Genomic DNA, 16387 nt, shown 5'->3' with positions numbered 1-16387 from the left:
AATTCATTCTAATATTCATTGATGGCTTTGAAATATGCTTCAAAAAGTATTTGTTTGATTGTTTCAGCCTGAATTTCCTTGTTTCAACTGAAGGAAATTCCACCTCTTTCCTTCTGAAAACAGTTAAATATATTTTGGCCAGTGGAAATAAATCTGCTATATTGTTTTGAGATAGAATCATAGAGTTGGAAGAGTTCATCTCATCCAACCCACAGCCATGCAAGAACACACAATCAAACCACTACTGAAGGGTGGCCATCCAGCCTCTGCTTAGAAACATCCACAGAAGAATCCACCACCCTGTGATGCAGCATATTCCATTTACCAACAGTACCAGGAAGATCTTCTTAATGTTTTGGTGTAATCTTTTTTTCTGAAATTTGAATCCATTGCTCTGTGTCCTAGACGCCAGAGCAGCAAAAAGCAAACTTGTCTCTTCCTCAATGTGTCATCATTTCCAATTCTTAAACATGGCTATCATGTATCCTCTTGGCCTTCTTTTCTCCAAGCTAAACATATTCAGCTCCCTAAGTTATTCCTTGTATGGCTTGGCTCCATACCTTTTATTATTTTGGTTGCCCTCCTCTGGACACATTCCAGCTTGTCAATGTCCTTCTTGTACTACAGTACCCAGAAATGGACACAGAATTCCAGATGAGGTCTGAGCAAAGCAGAACACAGTGAGACTATGACTTTCCTCAGCCTAAATACTATACTCCTATTGAGGCAGTCTAGAATTGCATTGGCTTTTCTAACTACCATATTAGTTTGTTGACTCACATTGTTTAAGTTTTCACCCATCTTATATTTGTGCATTTCATTTTTATTGCATAACTGTAGTACCATTTCTCCTTGTTGAAATTCATTTTGTTACTTTTGGCTCAGTTCTCTAAACTATTAAGGCCATTTTGGAGTCTGTCCTTTATGACATTAGTTATCACCTCTCCCATTTGTTGTCATCAGTAAATTTGATAGGCATGCCAGCTATTCCACCCCCCCCAAGTCACTGATAAAGATAAAGATTGAATTGCATTGTTCCAGGACAGAACCCTGTGCACCCCCCACTGGCTACTTCTCTCCAGGATGAGGTAAGTATTATTTGGGGTTGTCCAGTTAACCAATTCTCAAACTATTTAATAGTGTAGGATTGTCTAGCCCACTATTTCTTAACTTTTAGTAAAAATGTCATGGGGAACCTTGTTGAAAACCTTACTGAAACTGAGATATGCTACATCCAAGCATTCCCTTCATCTACCAAGCTTGTAACACTATCAAAAATGAATATAAGGTTTGTCTGGCATGACTTGTTTTTGAGTAACTCATGTTGACTTTTTATGATTATGGCATTCTTTTCCAAGTGATTTCAGATTGTCTGGGGCTCTAGTCCAGACCTTGTGGGTTTATTATGCGGAAAGGAGCAATCAGATGAATTTCAAGTTTATAGTACAATTACCTAGGGTTATCATGTAATTATTATCCCTTGATGTAAGCAAAACTATATCTCAGAAATACAACTAAATACAATTAAAAGTAACTTTCCTTCATCACTTCATTTCATTTTGTTGCACAGTGAGTTCTTTTTTTCCTACTCCTATTATCTCTGTTTTCAGTTTCAGATATAGTTTCACACTGTACAGAAATTTATCTACTCCTGCAGGCAATCATTTTATTTATATTTCATTCAATGATTTACTTATTTACTCAAAATGGCAAGAGGTCAGGAAAAAAACCACGTGAAACATACCATTTGTATAAGTTTAAATTAAAGAGTTGGGAAATTGAAACTGCTTATTTTGCTCGGTGGTCTAACTATGTCTTTATCCAGAGTAACACATAGTTTGGACTTCAAAGTGGAAAGCTACCCACTATTCAATCTTATACTGCATATATATAGAGAGAGAGGCGGGGGGAGGAGTTTGGCTAAACCCCTAAGCCCAGGGAATCTGAATTTGAAGAAACTGCCTATTGAGAGATACATATATACGTAGATAGTATACAATGCTGTATTTTTTCATCTACCTTATTTTATTCAGAACCAGATAATTTTCAAGCATGATTGGTTTTCAACTGTATGGTGCCTATGAACCTTCCCTTTCCATAAATATACGTGTTTCTGGTTTCTTCCCCATCCACCATAATCATTCTTCATTCCAATCACAGATACTTACCATTAATAACTAGTCAATCTTATACACAACCCCCAAACTCGATTCTTCTCCACAACTCCAGTCAACCACTCATTGGGAGGAACAGAAAGGGACTAGAGATGGGAATAAGTGACTCTTCAGATTTGCTAAATTATTGCACTTTCATCTCTCGGTACCGGTAACTGGGGCTCTCATTAATAGAAATTGCAGTCAACTATTTCTGGACACATTTTCCATTACAGGTCGAGTATCCCTTATCCAAAATAAGAAGGACTGGAAGTGTTTTGTAGTTTGGATTTTGAAATGCCTGTGATGGGAAAGTTGTCCATGTATGTACCTAATGAGACATCTTGGATGTGAGACCCAAATCCAAACATAACATTCATTTATGCTTCATATACTCATATACTCAAAATAATCTAGTACAATATTTTAAATAATTTTTGTGAACAAAAAAAAAAGTCAGAAAGCAGTACTGTATCAGAAAAATATTGGTATGTGAGATATTGATAAATAAGGACTATTACAACTGTTCACTTTAAGATAAGGAGTATTCATCAAACGATGTGTATGTAATTGCAACCCTTGTCTCTCCATGTCAGTTTCCAGTTTTCAGCTATCCTCATAGCAGATTATACTATCATGCATTTGCAAGGCTTCCCTCACAAGTGTCATAGCCTTTAACACTCCTTGCATGAATGGATGGGGCAGAGACTGAGCAGTGGGAATTAGAAGTGCATATAAGCAGATAGATACTGACAAGAAAAGCAGCGAGGCAAGCTACAAATGCAGAGTGGATAAAATACACAAAACATGCACTTTATGACATTTGTACCATTTAGAGACCACTGAACATAGCAAGATATTTAACTGCTATATCTGATTAGGAATGAAGTGACAATGCATGGAAGCATGTGTGGAGTGTTGTTTTTCACTGTGACTGAGCAACCTTAGCAGTTATCCTTGCCACACATGTAGAATTACAAAATACGGTTTCTACATGTCTCTTTCTACTGCCAAAAAAAGTAAACACAGAGAATGTGTGCATTCTATTCCTGTGTTTTCAGTAATTCACACGATATATTTTTCCTCACTTCCCTGCCTTCAGCTTCTAGGTTCCCCTACCTTTTGGGATGTGCCCAATTTCTGGAAGTGAGGTAAATTTCCCTCACATACCTCTGTGCATGTGAATATTCCTTTTCCTGAAGTTGAAATGTAAAACACTGGTTCTGACACTCTGGTCCTCCAAGTATTTGGGATTTCAATTCTAAAAAGCCTAGTCAGTATAGCTACTGCTTGGGGATAGTGGGAGTTGAAGTTCTCTGGAGGACCACAGTTTGAGAACCACTGCTGTGATATTAAGAATAGGTTAATTCTGATTTAGTGTTACTGATGTTGGAAAGTTCTGTACATTGTATATCATATAAAGAGTGAGGAAAACATGTGTGGGTGTATATTCTTCCATGCTTTGCTTTGTGGCTATGAAAAGGTTGTAAGCCACCCTGAGTCCCCCCTCGGGGGTTGAGAAAGACAGGGTAGAACTGCTGGAAATAAATAAAAGGATGAAATACCATACACCCTCCTCATATCTCAATCTGAAATGGAGATGTCTTGTTTAAGTAGGCTTCCCTTGAGATTGTGAACCATGATTTTTGTGGTAATCAAGCCACCCTGGAGAGCATTAATGGGCAGAAGTTGAATTCTTCAAACTTCTTAGCCTTTACATGATCAGAGACAACAGAGAGGGCAGAGGTAGCATAATCCATCCCTTATGTGTTTGCTTAATCCTTTTATTTATGTAATACTAAATAAGGGCAATAGGTATTTCATTGCCCAGTTTAAGTAATGAATCAGGTTCCTTGGTCTTTACCAGATTCTCTCACATTCAGCCGTTTTCTTGCTAGTCAAGTACATTGCTAAACTGACATGAATTTTAGTTCCAAATACACTGACAGCAAGCTCTTCACATTCAAAAGTTAGATTTTGTGTGATAACATTGTATTTGAGAAAAATGGTTAAGTACTAAAAATCAAAACACAAAAACAAAGCGTAACAATTAGCAGGTTCCTCGATTAAATACATTCAGATCCCAAAATTGTACATGAGAAACATATGACGATTTTGACAATAGAATTAAGTGTGGATTTATGTCATTTACAATGCATTCACTACAGTAAAATACCAAAGACCACAATTCTGTTTTTGGTTAAGCAGGTGCATTTTCATGGTCAGCTGGTATACAAGATGGATAACTGATAAGAAGACCACAGCCTAAGTACATGGGTTATTTACTAGATTTCCAGTTGAAACAAAGCACAGGCTGCTCTTTCTATTCAGCCAGAAGTATGCTCAATAGGGAGTTTTTTCTCTGGGTAGGAGACTTCTCACAATCATGCTATAATTTTGATAAAATCTGTGTAGCTGCCTATTTCTTAGTTAAGAAATTGAAAGTGCTGTGTTGAATATGCTCCTTGGTTTGACTTAACTATGATTAAGATTGAACTGGTATGGAACTTGAATAATTAAAACAATCAGAGAACTAGGCATTGTTTTAAAATCCTAATATTCTTAAACCTGTTGCTCTAAAATATTTAGGGGAAGATGGAAGCTAAGATGTCACCTGATCCTGAAGTTGGATGTACTAACAGGTATCCAAATAGAGACTGAATCATACAAGTCTTCATGAAAATACATATTTTCAGAGGGCTAAAAATATATCAAGCCCTCTTCAAATATATTTGAAGAAACCCTGTGAACTATTATCCTTAGGGCTGACAGAAGTCAGAAAAAACTTGAAGGCACATAACAATGATTTGAATTAAGGCTTGTATGACCACGGTAGACAGATTACAGTGAGGTAACAAAAGGTTTCCAAATATACAATAGACAAAAATTATCACCAAGGATTACTAAAAAAAATGACAGTATTTTATACATTATTTTTACAGCAGGCTATCTTAATATATAGAAATTCAGAAACCTACCTAAAACACATTACAATCATATTAATTTCCACAAAAATTGACAATAGCTAGAAAGTAATAATCTAAGTAGAAAAAGCGTAACCCATATCTCATCATGTGGTTATTGACTCATGTCAAACTTTAGAAGGTGTAAGCAGAACAAATACACTGAAATGTTAAAATCCAAATCTCAAATGTATTGCATAGATATAGTCCCTCAGTAATACAGCCAGCTTGAAAAGACAAATTAGAACTATCTCTACCACTTCCGTCTCCCAGTATCAAGCAGTCTTTGTATTGCATGCAATTTGCTACTACGTAGACTACAGTGATGATGTAAGTCATAAACATAGCTTTCTGAGATTAGACCAAAATCCATCAGGATGCTGTTTTATTACTACTGCACTTTCTACTTGTTTCTGTAACTTGTTGAACAGTGTAGGTAATTTAAGATTTTCAGTTGTTATCACCATCTGGTATTTAGAAGGATATTGTCTCTAACATTAAGACTTTGACTTCCCCTAATGAAAGACTACCTGTCAGACAAGTCCTTGAAAGAGGGAACCAAAGTCTATATAATGGGAGACTATTATATACCATTATACTGATAAACAGACAATTTGCATCTACTCAGCACTGTGAGCTGTACAGATGTTCAATGACTGTTTCTCCAAAGTACACAATTGTTTCTGAACAGTGGTTTTGTCACTCCAAATGTCACTTGTTAATATGGCAGTGCCAAGACCTTTGTGCAAATCAATCCAGCTGATAAGAGTAGTACCACCCTCCTGAATGCAGTGATTGTATCATAATGGTGGTGTGAGAGCCACTGACACAACTTAGCTTGTCCTGCCTCTCTAGGACTTGGACTAGAGTTGGTTCTATGGTGCAGCATTATCGACTACAGCCTAAATAAACCATACCAGTAGAAACAGAAATAATTAAGATTGCATTTTGGATATGCTAAAGACGCCATACAATAGCAAACAATAGCAAAGATTTGGAAGAATTGTTTAATAAAGTCAAGGCAGAAATTGCAAAGGAAGGTTTACAGTTGAACATTAAGAAGACAAAAATAATTACCACAGATGATTTACGTACTTTTTTTTTTAAAATAATCTTTATTGGTTTTACTAATACATTCCCGTTGTGCAGAACAAAAAGAAAAAAAATAAAAAAAATGTGAGGGGAGAGGGGTAAAAGGGTGGGGGAAGGGGAGAGGAAAGGGGGGTAAGGGAGGGGGAGGGGAAAGGTGGGTGAGGGAAGGAGGGGCCCATCCTGCAAGCGATGGGTGTTTCGAGCCCAAGCATTTCTTTGCTGATCCAGAAACTCCTGTAATCAAAACATTCGTTTTACACTTTCTTGGCCGTTGTGAAATAACTTACATCTCACAGTACTCAGTTACTTCAGCACAAGTGGATTGAGGCTCATGTTGTTAAATAGATCTCTGTAATTTGCATCTATACCTTCATTCGTGTTACAGGGCAATTAATAGGAACAGATGTTATTAATGATGCATTGCTTGTTGAAATAAAAGTTCCTGCTAATAACTTGTGTGTAAGTTAATATTAAGCAAACTCCTTGCGTTGTACCCAGTGCTGGCTTAACAGGCAGAGAAAGAACCTATCCTTGCCCAAGGCATAGCATCAAGTTGTCTTGGATCCATCCTCCTTGTACTGTAGTCCTGTGAGCCAGATTGCATATGGCTCTAAAGAACCCTCCAACTTCAAAGTAAACAATGAAGACACTGAAGTAGTTCAAGATTTTTCCATACCTTGTTTCAATCATGAATCAGAGTGGAGAATGCAGTCAAGAAAACAGTAAAAGACTAGGACTAAGAAAGGCAGTTGTGACAATACCAGCCAAAATCACTGAATACTAAAGTTAGCATGATTCACGGCACTGTATTCCCCATTTATATGTATGGTTGAGTAAGCTAGGCAGTGAAGAAAGCTGACAAGAAGAAAATCAATATCTTTGAAATGTGGTGCTGTAGGAAAAGAGAAAGACCATATTCCAGATGGATAGACTCAACTGAAGAAGCAAGAGCCACAAGACTGCAAAACCTAAACACGGTTACTGAGGATAGGGTGACTTGGAGATCTCTCATTAATAGAGTTGCCGTGAGTAGCAGTTTATTTGAAGACAGTTAACAACCACAAACATATAAACATGATCTGCTTTTTGCCTTGAGTACTATAACAAAAATCACCTGCTGATTCCATACAAGCATGGAGCCATCAAAAATAAAAATTATGTGATATGACAACTTGACTTAATTCCTATTGAGTAACACTGGCATATTTTATGACACATTGCTATAACATGAAGTGCTAAATATAAAGAAGCATGCACATCACAGAGACTGAAATGTGGTTAATTGGTCAAATTACTCTGGTTCCCCAAGAGAATGTTCTTATTGAGCTCAATCACAGACCTGCCCATAAGCACAGTTAAAAGACAGTGGGAGAAGGGAAGGGAGCGGAAACAATCGGAACTCCTTTCAACAAAACATGAGGTTTTTGCAGATATTTAGAGCTCTTTTAGTACAGCATGTCTTCCAAAGCTTTAAAAAGCTACTTATAATTACATCACACATTTTAAAAAGTGCAGGTGTTGTTGTTTTTTTAATGTGAAACAGTCTAGTGCTCTTTCTTGCGCAAGGGTTAATCAGTCTTTTAAACCTTACATCATACATACATATGAGAACTATACTATCAGTTAATGAAATTTTTGGTTATCCTCATCACCAGCAAACACAAAATAAACACTAGCTTTTCTATAGCATGAGCTTTAGCAACATCTTGATTAGTTGCATTTCTTTATGAGTCATATTCAAATAGGCTATTTTTATCTATCAGTTTTAAATAGGTCACAACTCTTTGAAAACCCTCTACAAATAGCCACATCTGAGATGAAAACGATGTTATGTTTATATTCAAAAACAAGGCAATCACAGGTTAGTCTAATAACAAATAGCACCACTGCTATATTTCCCTAAAGCAGTTTCTGAACATATACAGTCCTTGACAATTACTATAATGATGCAGTACTGACTACACAAAACGCCCTTTTCCTTTCTGTTTCCTCAAAGTAATCACTTTATTTTTCATCAGTATATAGACATCAGCATAATTCACAAGTGGAAGAAAAAAACCCAACTAGTTAACATTCTTTAGGGCAGTTTTAATTAAACTGCTAATAGACTGTCAACTATTCTTTGGAGTATTTCAGTTCCATAAGAGATCGTATGCTTCCAAACAATTTTCAGGATGAAGCAGTTCAGTTGTAATAAAAACAACCTCAAGAGCACTGAGCTCATAAAAAGTTTTTTTTTAAAAAAACTAAACTATTTGTGATGGAATATATATTCTTTATAATAAAGAATTTTGTTATGATTCTCTGCAATACTTATTAACTAACACATTGTTTTCTTTTTTAAAGGCATAGACCTACTTGTTTTCTTATAACAATTATATATGGAAATCATGCTTACTTTCATAAGAGAAAACAGTTATACTGAAGCTATTGAAAGGGAAATATTTAGGTAAAAGTAAAATGTATTACCCTTCTATTATCGAATAATACATGCTTCATACAGTCTTTTGCTAAATCATAGAACTCGTGAATATTTTCCATCTAGAAGAAAAATAATTCCCATACAATAATCTCCATGAAATACTTAGCAATGCAGAAATATGCGGTATCACAGTGAATGAGTGAGTGATAGGTTCTTGGAAATCCATAAACCATAAAAATACTTAGATATTGTCTGAAACATTGAAATGTTTATTTAATCTGCGTTGAAAAGAAATCCTTATGGAGTAATGCACTGTTATTTTTAAATATAGAAACACTGACATTGTCATATGTTCCTCACACATAGAAACATTGACATTGTCATATGTTCCTCACACAGTTACAAATGGAAAGAACGTGGTGCTGTTCAGATTTTAAAATGAAGAACTTGCATTGCTCACAAAAGAAGCAGCTTCTACATATAAATCCTCCTATACTAGGACAAAAAGTAGTGTTTTATTATGATCAGAAGTTATGTATAATCCTGTATACCCACATATCTATATAAATGGTGGCATTCCTGATCACATACCACATCTCTTGTGAAAATAATTGCCATAATGTATTATAATAACTCTATGTTAGGGAGCCAATTCACATAAGCCATGTAGCAAAGCTATGCATAGTCAATGTCTGTCTAATAGTTGCTGACTACAACAAAAATCACAACTACCACAAAGTAATTCAAGTAAAAATCAGTCTCAATGCAGTAGAATCCAGTTCATAAGTAGATCTTCTCATCTGATAAATTACTGTATGATATGTAGTAGGTCGCATACAAGATAGCACAATAACTAAGTTCTTACCTGAATCTGAGAAAATAAAACAGATGCACAGAACAAAGATCATCACAGTATTATCATCATGAAAGTGCTTCCTCCTACTTTCAATCTATGGGTACAATCCTGAAATGTAGTAATCTCATTATGATACTATTCCTCAACAATTTTATCCACAACAATTCCATTAACGTTAATTGAACTGGGCTGCAGACTAACAGACTGATCCACAAGCCACCTAAGTCAAAATGCTTGGACTACAGCCATTGAAAACAAGGTCTGAGCTCTACTTTCAATCTGTTTAATAGCTATGTACAACTCTGAAATCAATTATTTTTTTTGAAAAGGAATTCATATTGCTTTAGATTTAACTTCATCTGAGTTATTCAAATCAGGCTTCAATGCAGGTGAATTGCAAAAATCTCCATGCTGCATAGCAGCTCTCTCATAACTGACTGATTTCAAGAGGTCTATTTCTGGAATAAGCATCAGTCACTGGGAACTGGAAAGGCAAAATATGCAGACCTAACAACAGTGTACTTGAAGACTGGCCATATTCTCATATATCGATGATATAAGGACAGATTTTGTGTATGAACAAGAAATAACAGATTGAGAATGTCAAATCTTTTGAACTGTATGCTTCAAACAAAATGGTGGAATAAACAAATTACAGGGAAACACAATTCATGCATTTTCTTGCTTTGATTTTAGTTCAACTGATGGCATATCCTGGTGTAACCAATTTTATGAATGCAAATCAAGAGTGAAATCAAAATAAAATTGTCTCATGAAAATCAAAGTCAATGTTAATATCACCGTATAAATGATGATATCTTGTTGATGACCAAAATGAAAAGCCAAGCAAAACCATGAGCCAAAATCAGACTCCCTGCCCCAAAAGCTAAATTCCTGCAGTGCTAAGAGAATAACAATGGCTTATCAGGCACATAAACATCATGACAATCAGTATGAAAATAAATTTCTGTGTCAAAATTCATGCTGGCATCAAGGACATATTGCCTGAAACAGCCAATATCATTTCCCAAACAAACTGACCAAAATTATTTATACCAAATGGAAGAGATTAGTCACTGGAGAAAGGCACAGAATCTCTTTCAATTCCATGTTTACAACAGAGGGGTTTAGCTAAATTGTTAACAAGTCCTTTTTATTTCTTACTGTTCTCAATTATTTCTTCTTTTATATTTGTGAAGGCTTCCATACATACAATTCCAAAATATACACACCAGTGTGATGCTGAAAGGTACCACCCATAAAATGGTTCATGAAGAGAAAGCTCAGGCTGCACCGTGAAATAAGCACTATTCCTATTTCTACCTTTAGTAAGATGGATTCTATTTCTGTCTTCAGCAGCAAACAAAGAAGAAAATACTTACAAATGACATCTTCTGCAAGCCATCCTTGATGTTTCAAAGAATTGTCTTCCTCCGTACAGCAATCTAAGGTAGAGCACTTCTCTCTTCTAAGAATCAAATTTACATTCACAGCTTCCACATGCTCATTCACTCTCAGTCACAGAAGCACACCACAGACAGATAAGGGAACGTGTGATGTAACCAGCATCAGATGCTGCATCAGATGAATGCAAAGACTCCAAGGGGCTATATTTTGCAAGGCAAAAGGTTTTTCAAAGGAGGAGGACTAGCAAACGTGTGAGCCACTAGCACAAAATCGACATTTATCTGCAGGCATGCTTTCTGTCTCTTGAGAGCTTATCTATTCATAATCACATTGCAGCATTAAAATAAATTCCCAATTGTGTTATTTGATGATATTTTGTTTTATATATTTTTAAAAAATTCAGAGATGCAGCCTGAGCATTCACCATCTTTTTATGAACAGCATAGTACAGTCCAAACTAGGAAAATGCCATTGGTCCTTTTATTTCCATGGTAACAGCAGCATCTGTGGAGGCAAATTCTATACCTCCTTGACTGCAAAGTCAATATATAGTGAATATGTGCACTGGTACATACTGCTTCAACAGGAAATCAAGTAAAACAAATAAAGGAGTATATATTTTATTTGCTCAAAAGTGTTATAACACATTTCTCTCTCCCTTTTTTCCCCATGATAGAAGTGTTACTCTTTTATTGTAACAGTGTATCCACAGTTTTTCATGGAAGTGTTTTAGGAAGCTATGCAGATGCTTCTTTGTAGAAAAGAAGTATACCTTAAATAAAACACGTATAGGCTATCATTGCAAATATACAAAGCACTACATTTTATTTAACACATATTTTGTTACAATACCCATGTAAAATTGGGAGTAACACTCTGACCACTGTACCTTTTCATTAAGGAATCAAGCTTTGCAAGTTTTAAAAAAAATCAAAACCTCTAAGATGCACTCCTCTAAACCAAAAACCCTGAAAGAGCAATTCACCCTTAACAATCTTACTATTATTATGAGCAAGAAAAGCTTTGACTGTCACTTCCATTTTTGAGCAATTCAGCGTTCTTTCAATATAATTAAGATGGCCAATCTGTCTCCCTTGGCTGATGAGTCACTATGATGACCATCTGTTCCCATTAGCAAGTTAAATATATTACAAGGACAGCTCATATTTGTGGATACGTTTTGAGTTCAAGGCTATCCCACAGGCTGGAAAGATTTCAACCAGCTAGATAAATGTTGACTATTGTTGCAACACTAACAAATTACTTAACTAGCATAATAAATATACAAGGTGTTATAAAAGTTGATATGTTTAATATCTTACAGGAGATGCATTAATTCAAAGGAATACATCTTTCCTCACTGGCTTGGTAAATGAATAAATGAGTAAATGATTGTCTATAAGTACACAGTGCATTAAAAAATTCATAACTGTTACAAGAAAGCACTTCCATTATTAATTGATGGTTATGTGAGAGAGTGAACAACAAAAGAAAGTCAGCACAATTAAACCATTTTTGTGATTATAATTTGCAAAATATTTTAACAAGAACAATGCCTAATGAAAAGGTTCCTAAGACAAAATTTGGCTTATGAAACATAATATCCTGTAGGATAAGATTTTTCAGTTTTCTAAGCTTCTCATAGTCATACTTTCCTATCTAGTTGAAATGTGCATTCTCCCTCCTAAATCTCTCTCCCCACCCCCACCCCCTCCATTCCATATTTCATAATCTTCTGCCACCACAGAGATAAGCAGGTTTCTTTTTACAATCCTTTCAGTAACTTTTCAGAAATAATTCACAGATACAGGAAAACTGATGGTCTCTCACACATCTACCAAGCTCCTCACCCACTTTATGTTGCATGGTAGTCTTTAAGACAGAAGAAATATAAACAACACAAAAGACTTCACAATAGAGAATTTTCTTGGTGCATTCAAATTCAAGACATGGCTGAGTGGGAGAATGCAGCATGAACAGATCACATTCGTACTCAAATACAAATGTGATTAAATACACACCTTATTTATGTTCTCAGAAATTTTCACAACCAAACTCCCTACTTTCCCATTGAGTCATAAGGTGTCATTATTTAAGGTAATCCATCGTAAAGTAGGGGCATTGGGAGTGAAAATACAGACAGGGAGACATGTGCTATCTTGAGTCATCTTTATTCCTTTACAGCTGAAAAAGGACAATCCCCAACAAACTTTAAAAGAAAGAGTATGTATTAAATTTCTGATTGCAATCCAACTGCATGATCCTTGAATAGGACTCTAGCTGGTTTCACACATGGGAGTGAGTTTCTCCGACCAGCATTAAGGCAATAGGCTACCCATTTTGCATATGGCAGAAATAGTTAAAATATGCACAAAACATCTGAATGAATTGTTCCATACGCAGAGGTCTGATTACTTCCAATCTCTCTTACTGAGCTAGATAGTAAGTTCCCCCCTCCCATGCTTTTCCTCTAATGAAATGCCCTGTGGGCTACTATGACCTCCATATTGCTTCTGTTGAACAATGCTGCCATGATGTAAAATATTTTAACAAGAGGCAGTGTGAGCGAAATAAAAATGGCAATCTCCATTTAAGTACTAATGCACAAACTCTAGTGGACAAAAATAGCAACAAAGTGGGGGCATGCCTTTGCTAAGCTGAACCCATACCAAGGTTCAAACTAGCTCTGGGTGAAATAGCAAATGGCTGATACAATCTAGGGCAAGTGGGTTAAGGCAAAAAAGAAATGGGGAAGCCCATGGGAGGAGGATTTGTGCAGACAAATGCTGAGCAGACTTACAGTGGCAGCCTGTCCTCCAGACAGTTGTTTGAATTTCAGTCGTATATTGACTGTTGTAAGTAGGTGCATAACACAGGCAAAATAGCAGGTCACTGGCCTTCTCGAGAGCAGCAGTTTTATATGCAGGTTATGTATGCTTCTGAAGGAAACATTTGGTGGTTAAAAAAAGCAGTTTTTTCAAGACATTGCTTTGTCTTCACATCCTGCTTAAATCATTTGTGTAATTGTTAAAACAATAAAGGGTATTGCTGGTAAAACACCAAGCAAGGAGTTTTTAAATCACAACTTGTCAACTTGATTAATTACTTCATTCCTTCTGGTCCACAGAATGTTCTTACTACACATAAAACAAGTAATTGACCACTTTCTTAATGCACTGTTAAGCTTACTGGTGAATACTATCACCAATTACATACTGGAAAATTATAAACATTACAACTGAAAGCTCTGCTCTCAAATGTGAAATCTAACAAGTTTGTTTTACGCCCTTTGCTATCCAAATTTCAGTAAAATGGCACAAAGGAGTAGCAGATAATAGGCCTGTTTGATCAAGAAAAAATTTGTTTCTAAATTCGATTCTTAATTGGGGTGTTTTTTTGTTTCGATATTAAAAATATTTACAAAACTTTCAAAAAAAATGTTTTGTTATTTACGAATTTTCGTTATTATTTACAAAACATTTTTGAAAAAAAAATTTTCTTGATCAAACAGGCTAAGTGTGAATGTTGCAGTAATGGTCACCTTGATTAGCATTGAATGGCTTTCTCCCACCCTGGACATTCCATAGATATTAGATGATATATAACTCACCATTTGCCTAGTTTCCAACAGACCTCTGAGGATGCCTGCCATAGATGTGGGCAAAATGTCAGGAGAGAATGCTTCTGGAACATGGTCATACAGCCCTGAAAAGTCAGCCAGAGCCGGATGGCGCGCGGAGGCCGCTTGTGAGCGCGCGCGCGCCATCCAATGGGCTCCGGCGCCCCCCTCCTCCTCCTCCTCCTCCTTCTCTTCCTCCCAGCTGGGAGGAAGAGGAGGAGGAGGAGGAGGAGGAGGGGGGCGCCGGAGCCAGAGCCGGATGGCGCGCGCGCGCTCACAAGCGGCCTCCGCGCGCCATCCAATGGGCTCCGGCGCCCCCCTCCTCCTCCTCCTCCTCCTCCTCTTCCTCCCAGCTGGGAGGAAGAGGAGGAGGAGGAAGAGGAGGAGGGGGGCGCCGGAGCCAGAGCCGGATGGCGCGCGGAGGCCGCTTGTGAGCGCGCGCGCGCCATCCAATGGGCTCCGGCGCCCCCCTCCTCCTCCTCCTCCTCCTTCTCTTCCTCCCAGCTGGGAGGAAGAGGAGGAGGAGGAGGAGGAGGAGGGGGGCGCCGGAGCCAGAGCCGGATGGCGCGCGCGCGCTCACAAGCGGCCTCCGCGCGCCATCCAATGGGCTCCGGCGCCCCCTCCTCCTCCTCCTCCTCCTCCTCTTCCTCCCAGCTGGGAGGAAGAGGAGGAGGAGGAAGAGGAGGAGGGGGGCGCCGGAGCCAGAGCCGGATGGCGCGCGGAGGCCGCTTGTGAGCGCGCGCGCGCCATCCAATGGGCTCCGGCGCCCCCCTCCTCCTCCTCCTCCTCCTTCTCTTCCTCCCAGCTGGGAGGAAGAGGAGGAGGAGGAGGAGGAGGAGGGGGGCGCCGGAGCCAGAGCCGGATGGCGCGCGCGCGCGCTCACAAGCGGCCTCCGCGCGCCATCCAATGGGCTCCGGCGCCCCCCTCCTCCTCCTCCTCCTCCTCCTCTTCCTCCCAGCTGGGAGGAAGAGGAGGAGGAGGAAGAGGAGGAGGGGGGCGCCGGAGCCAGAGCCGGATGGCGCGCGGAGGCCGCTTGTGAGCGCGCGCGCGCCATCCAATGGGCTCCGGCGCCCCCCTCCTCCTCCTCCTCCTCCTTCTCTTCCTCCCAGCTGGGAGGAAGAGGAGGAGGAGGAGGAGGAGGAGGGGGGCGCCGGAGCCAGAGCCGGATGGCGCGCAGCTGCGCTCACAAGCGGCCTCCGCGCGCCATCCAATGGGCTGCCAAGGGTGGCTGCCAAGGGTGGCTGCCATCCAATGGGCTGCCAAGGGTGGCTGCCAAGGTAGCGGCGCGCCATCCAATGGGCTCCGGAGGAAGAGGAGGAGCCAGAGCCGGATGGCGCGCTCAGCAGCAGCCTCCATGCAATTAACGAGCGGAGCTTCAGCTCGTAAAATACATGGGGCTGCTGCTTCGATATTTTTAAACCCTTCCGGGTTTAAAAATATGTTTTGATATCGCTTCGGATATGCAAAAAATAACGATTTTAATACGAATTAACGAATTAACGAAACGAAACCGACAGGCCTAGCAGATAACACTTTTACAAACAATGATGGTTTGACGAATAAGTAGTCAATAGTGTAGGTCCAATTGTTAGTCTCATCTGGAATACAGAACCACAAAATCAATAGGACCTTCTCAATATTGATGTGATTAGTCCCACTTATTCAAAGAGTCTACTCTAGTTGGGAAAACAACTGGATTTAGTCCAAAATTAAATGTGTATTTTGGTCAGTTTGATGGATACATAGAAAAAAACAATTTGCCTCTATTTTTGAAAATAAAAAAAATCACCTGGTAAAATATGTCTCTGGCTCTCAGGAGAAAGGAGCTATTGCGGAATGAAAAAAAACTGGTCTAGTTTAAAAATCAAGTGCAAC

At 38.6% G+C, this 16387-nt stretch overlaps 1 protein-coding gene across 12 annotated transcripts in view; it reads right to left on the bottom strand.

Moving 5' to 3' along the window:
• The window catches only part of IQSEC1 (IQ motif and Sec7 domain ArfGEF 1), a 403878-nt gene that overhangs the window by 240118 nt on the left and 147373 nt on the right, over positions 1 to 16387 (bottom strand). For 3 of the 12 annotated variants that reach the window (XM_060765984.2, XM_060765986.2, XM_060765989.2), the window contains exon 1: positions 10869 to 11176. The exons of 8 other annotated variants lie outside the window; for them this stretch is intronic. In XM_060765984.2, the coding sequence (XP_060621967.2) occupies positions 10869 to 10891 (23 nt within the window). In that variant the 5' untranslated portion in view covers positions 10892 to 11176. Of the gene's footprint in view, positions 1 to 10868; positions 11177 to 16387 lie in introns of those variants that run through there. One more of the 12 variants, XM_060765991.2, reaches the window with a different exon arrangement.

The sequence above is a fragment of the Anolis sagrei genome, chromosome 2 (assembly GCF_037176765.1).
Source record: "Anolis sagrei isolate rAnoSag1 chromosome 2, rAnoSag1.mat, whole genome shotgun sequence".
NCBI lineage: Eukaryota > Metazoa > Chordata > Lepidosauria > Squamata > Dactyloidae > Anolis > Anolis sagrei.
This window is presented reverse-complemented; position numbering and strand designations above follow the sequence as displayed.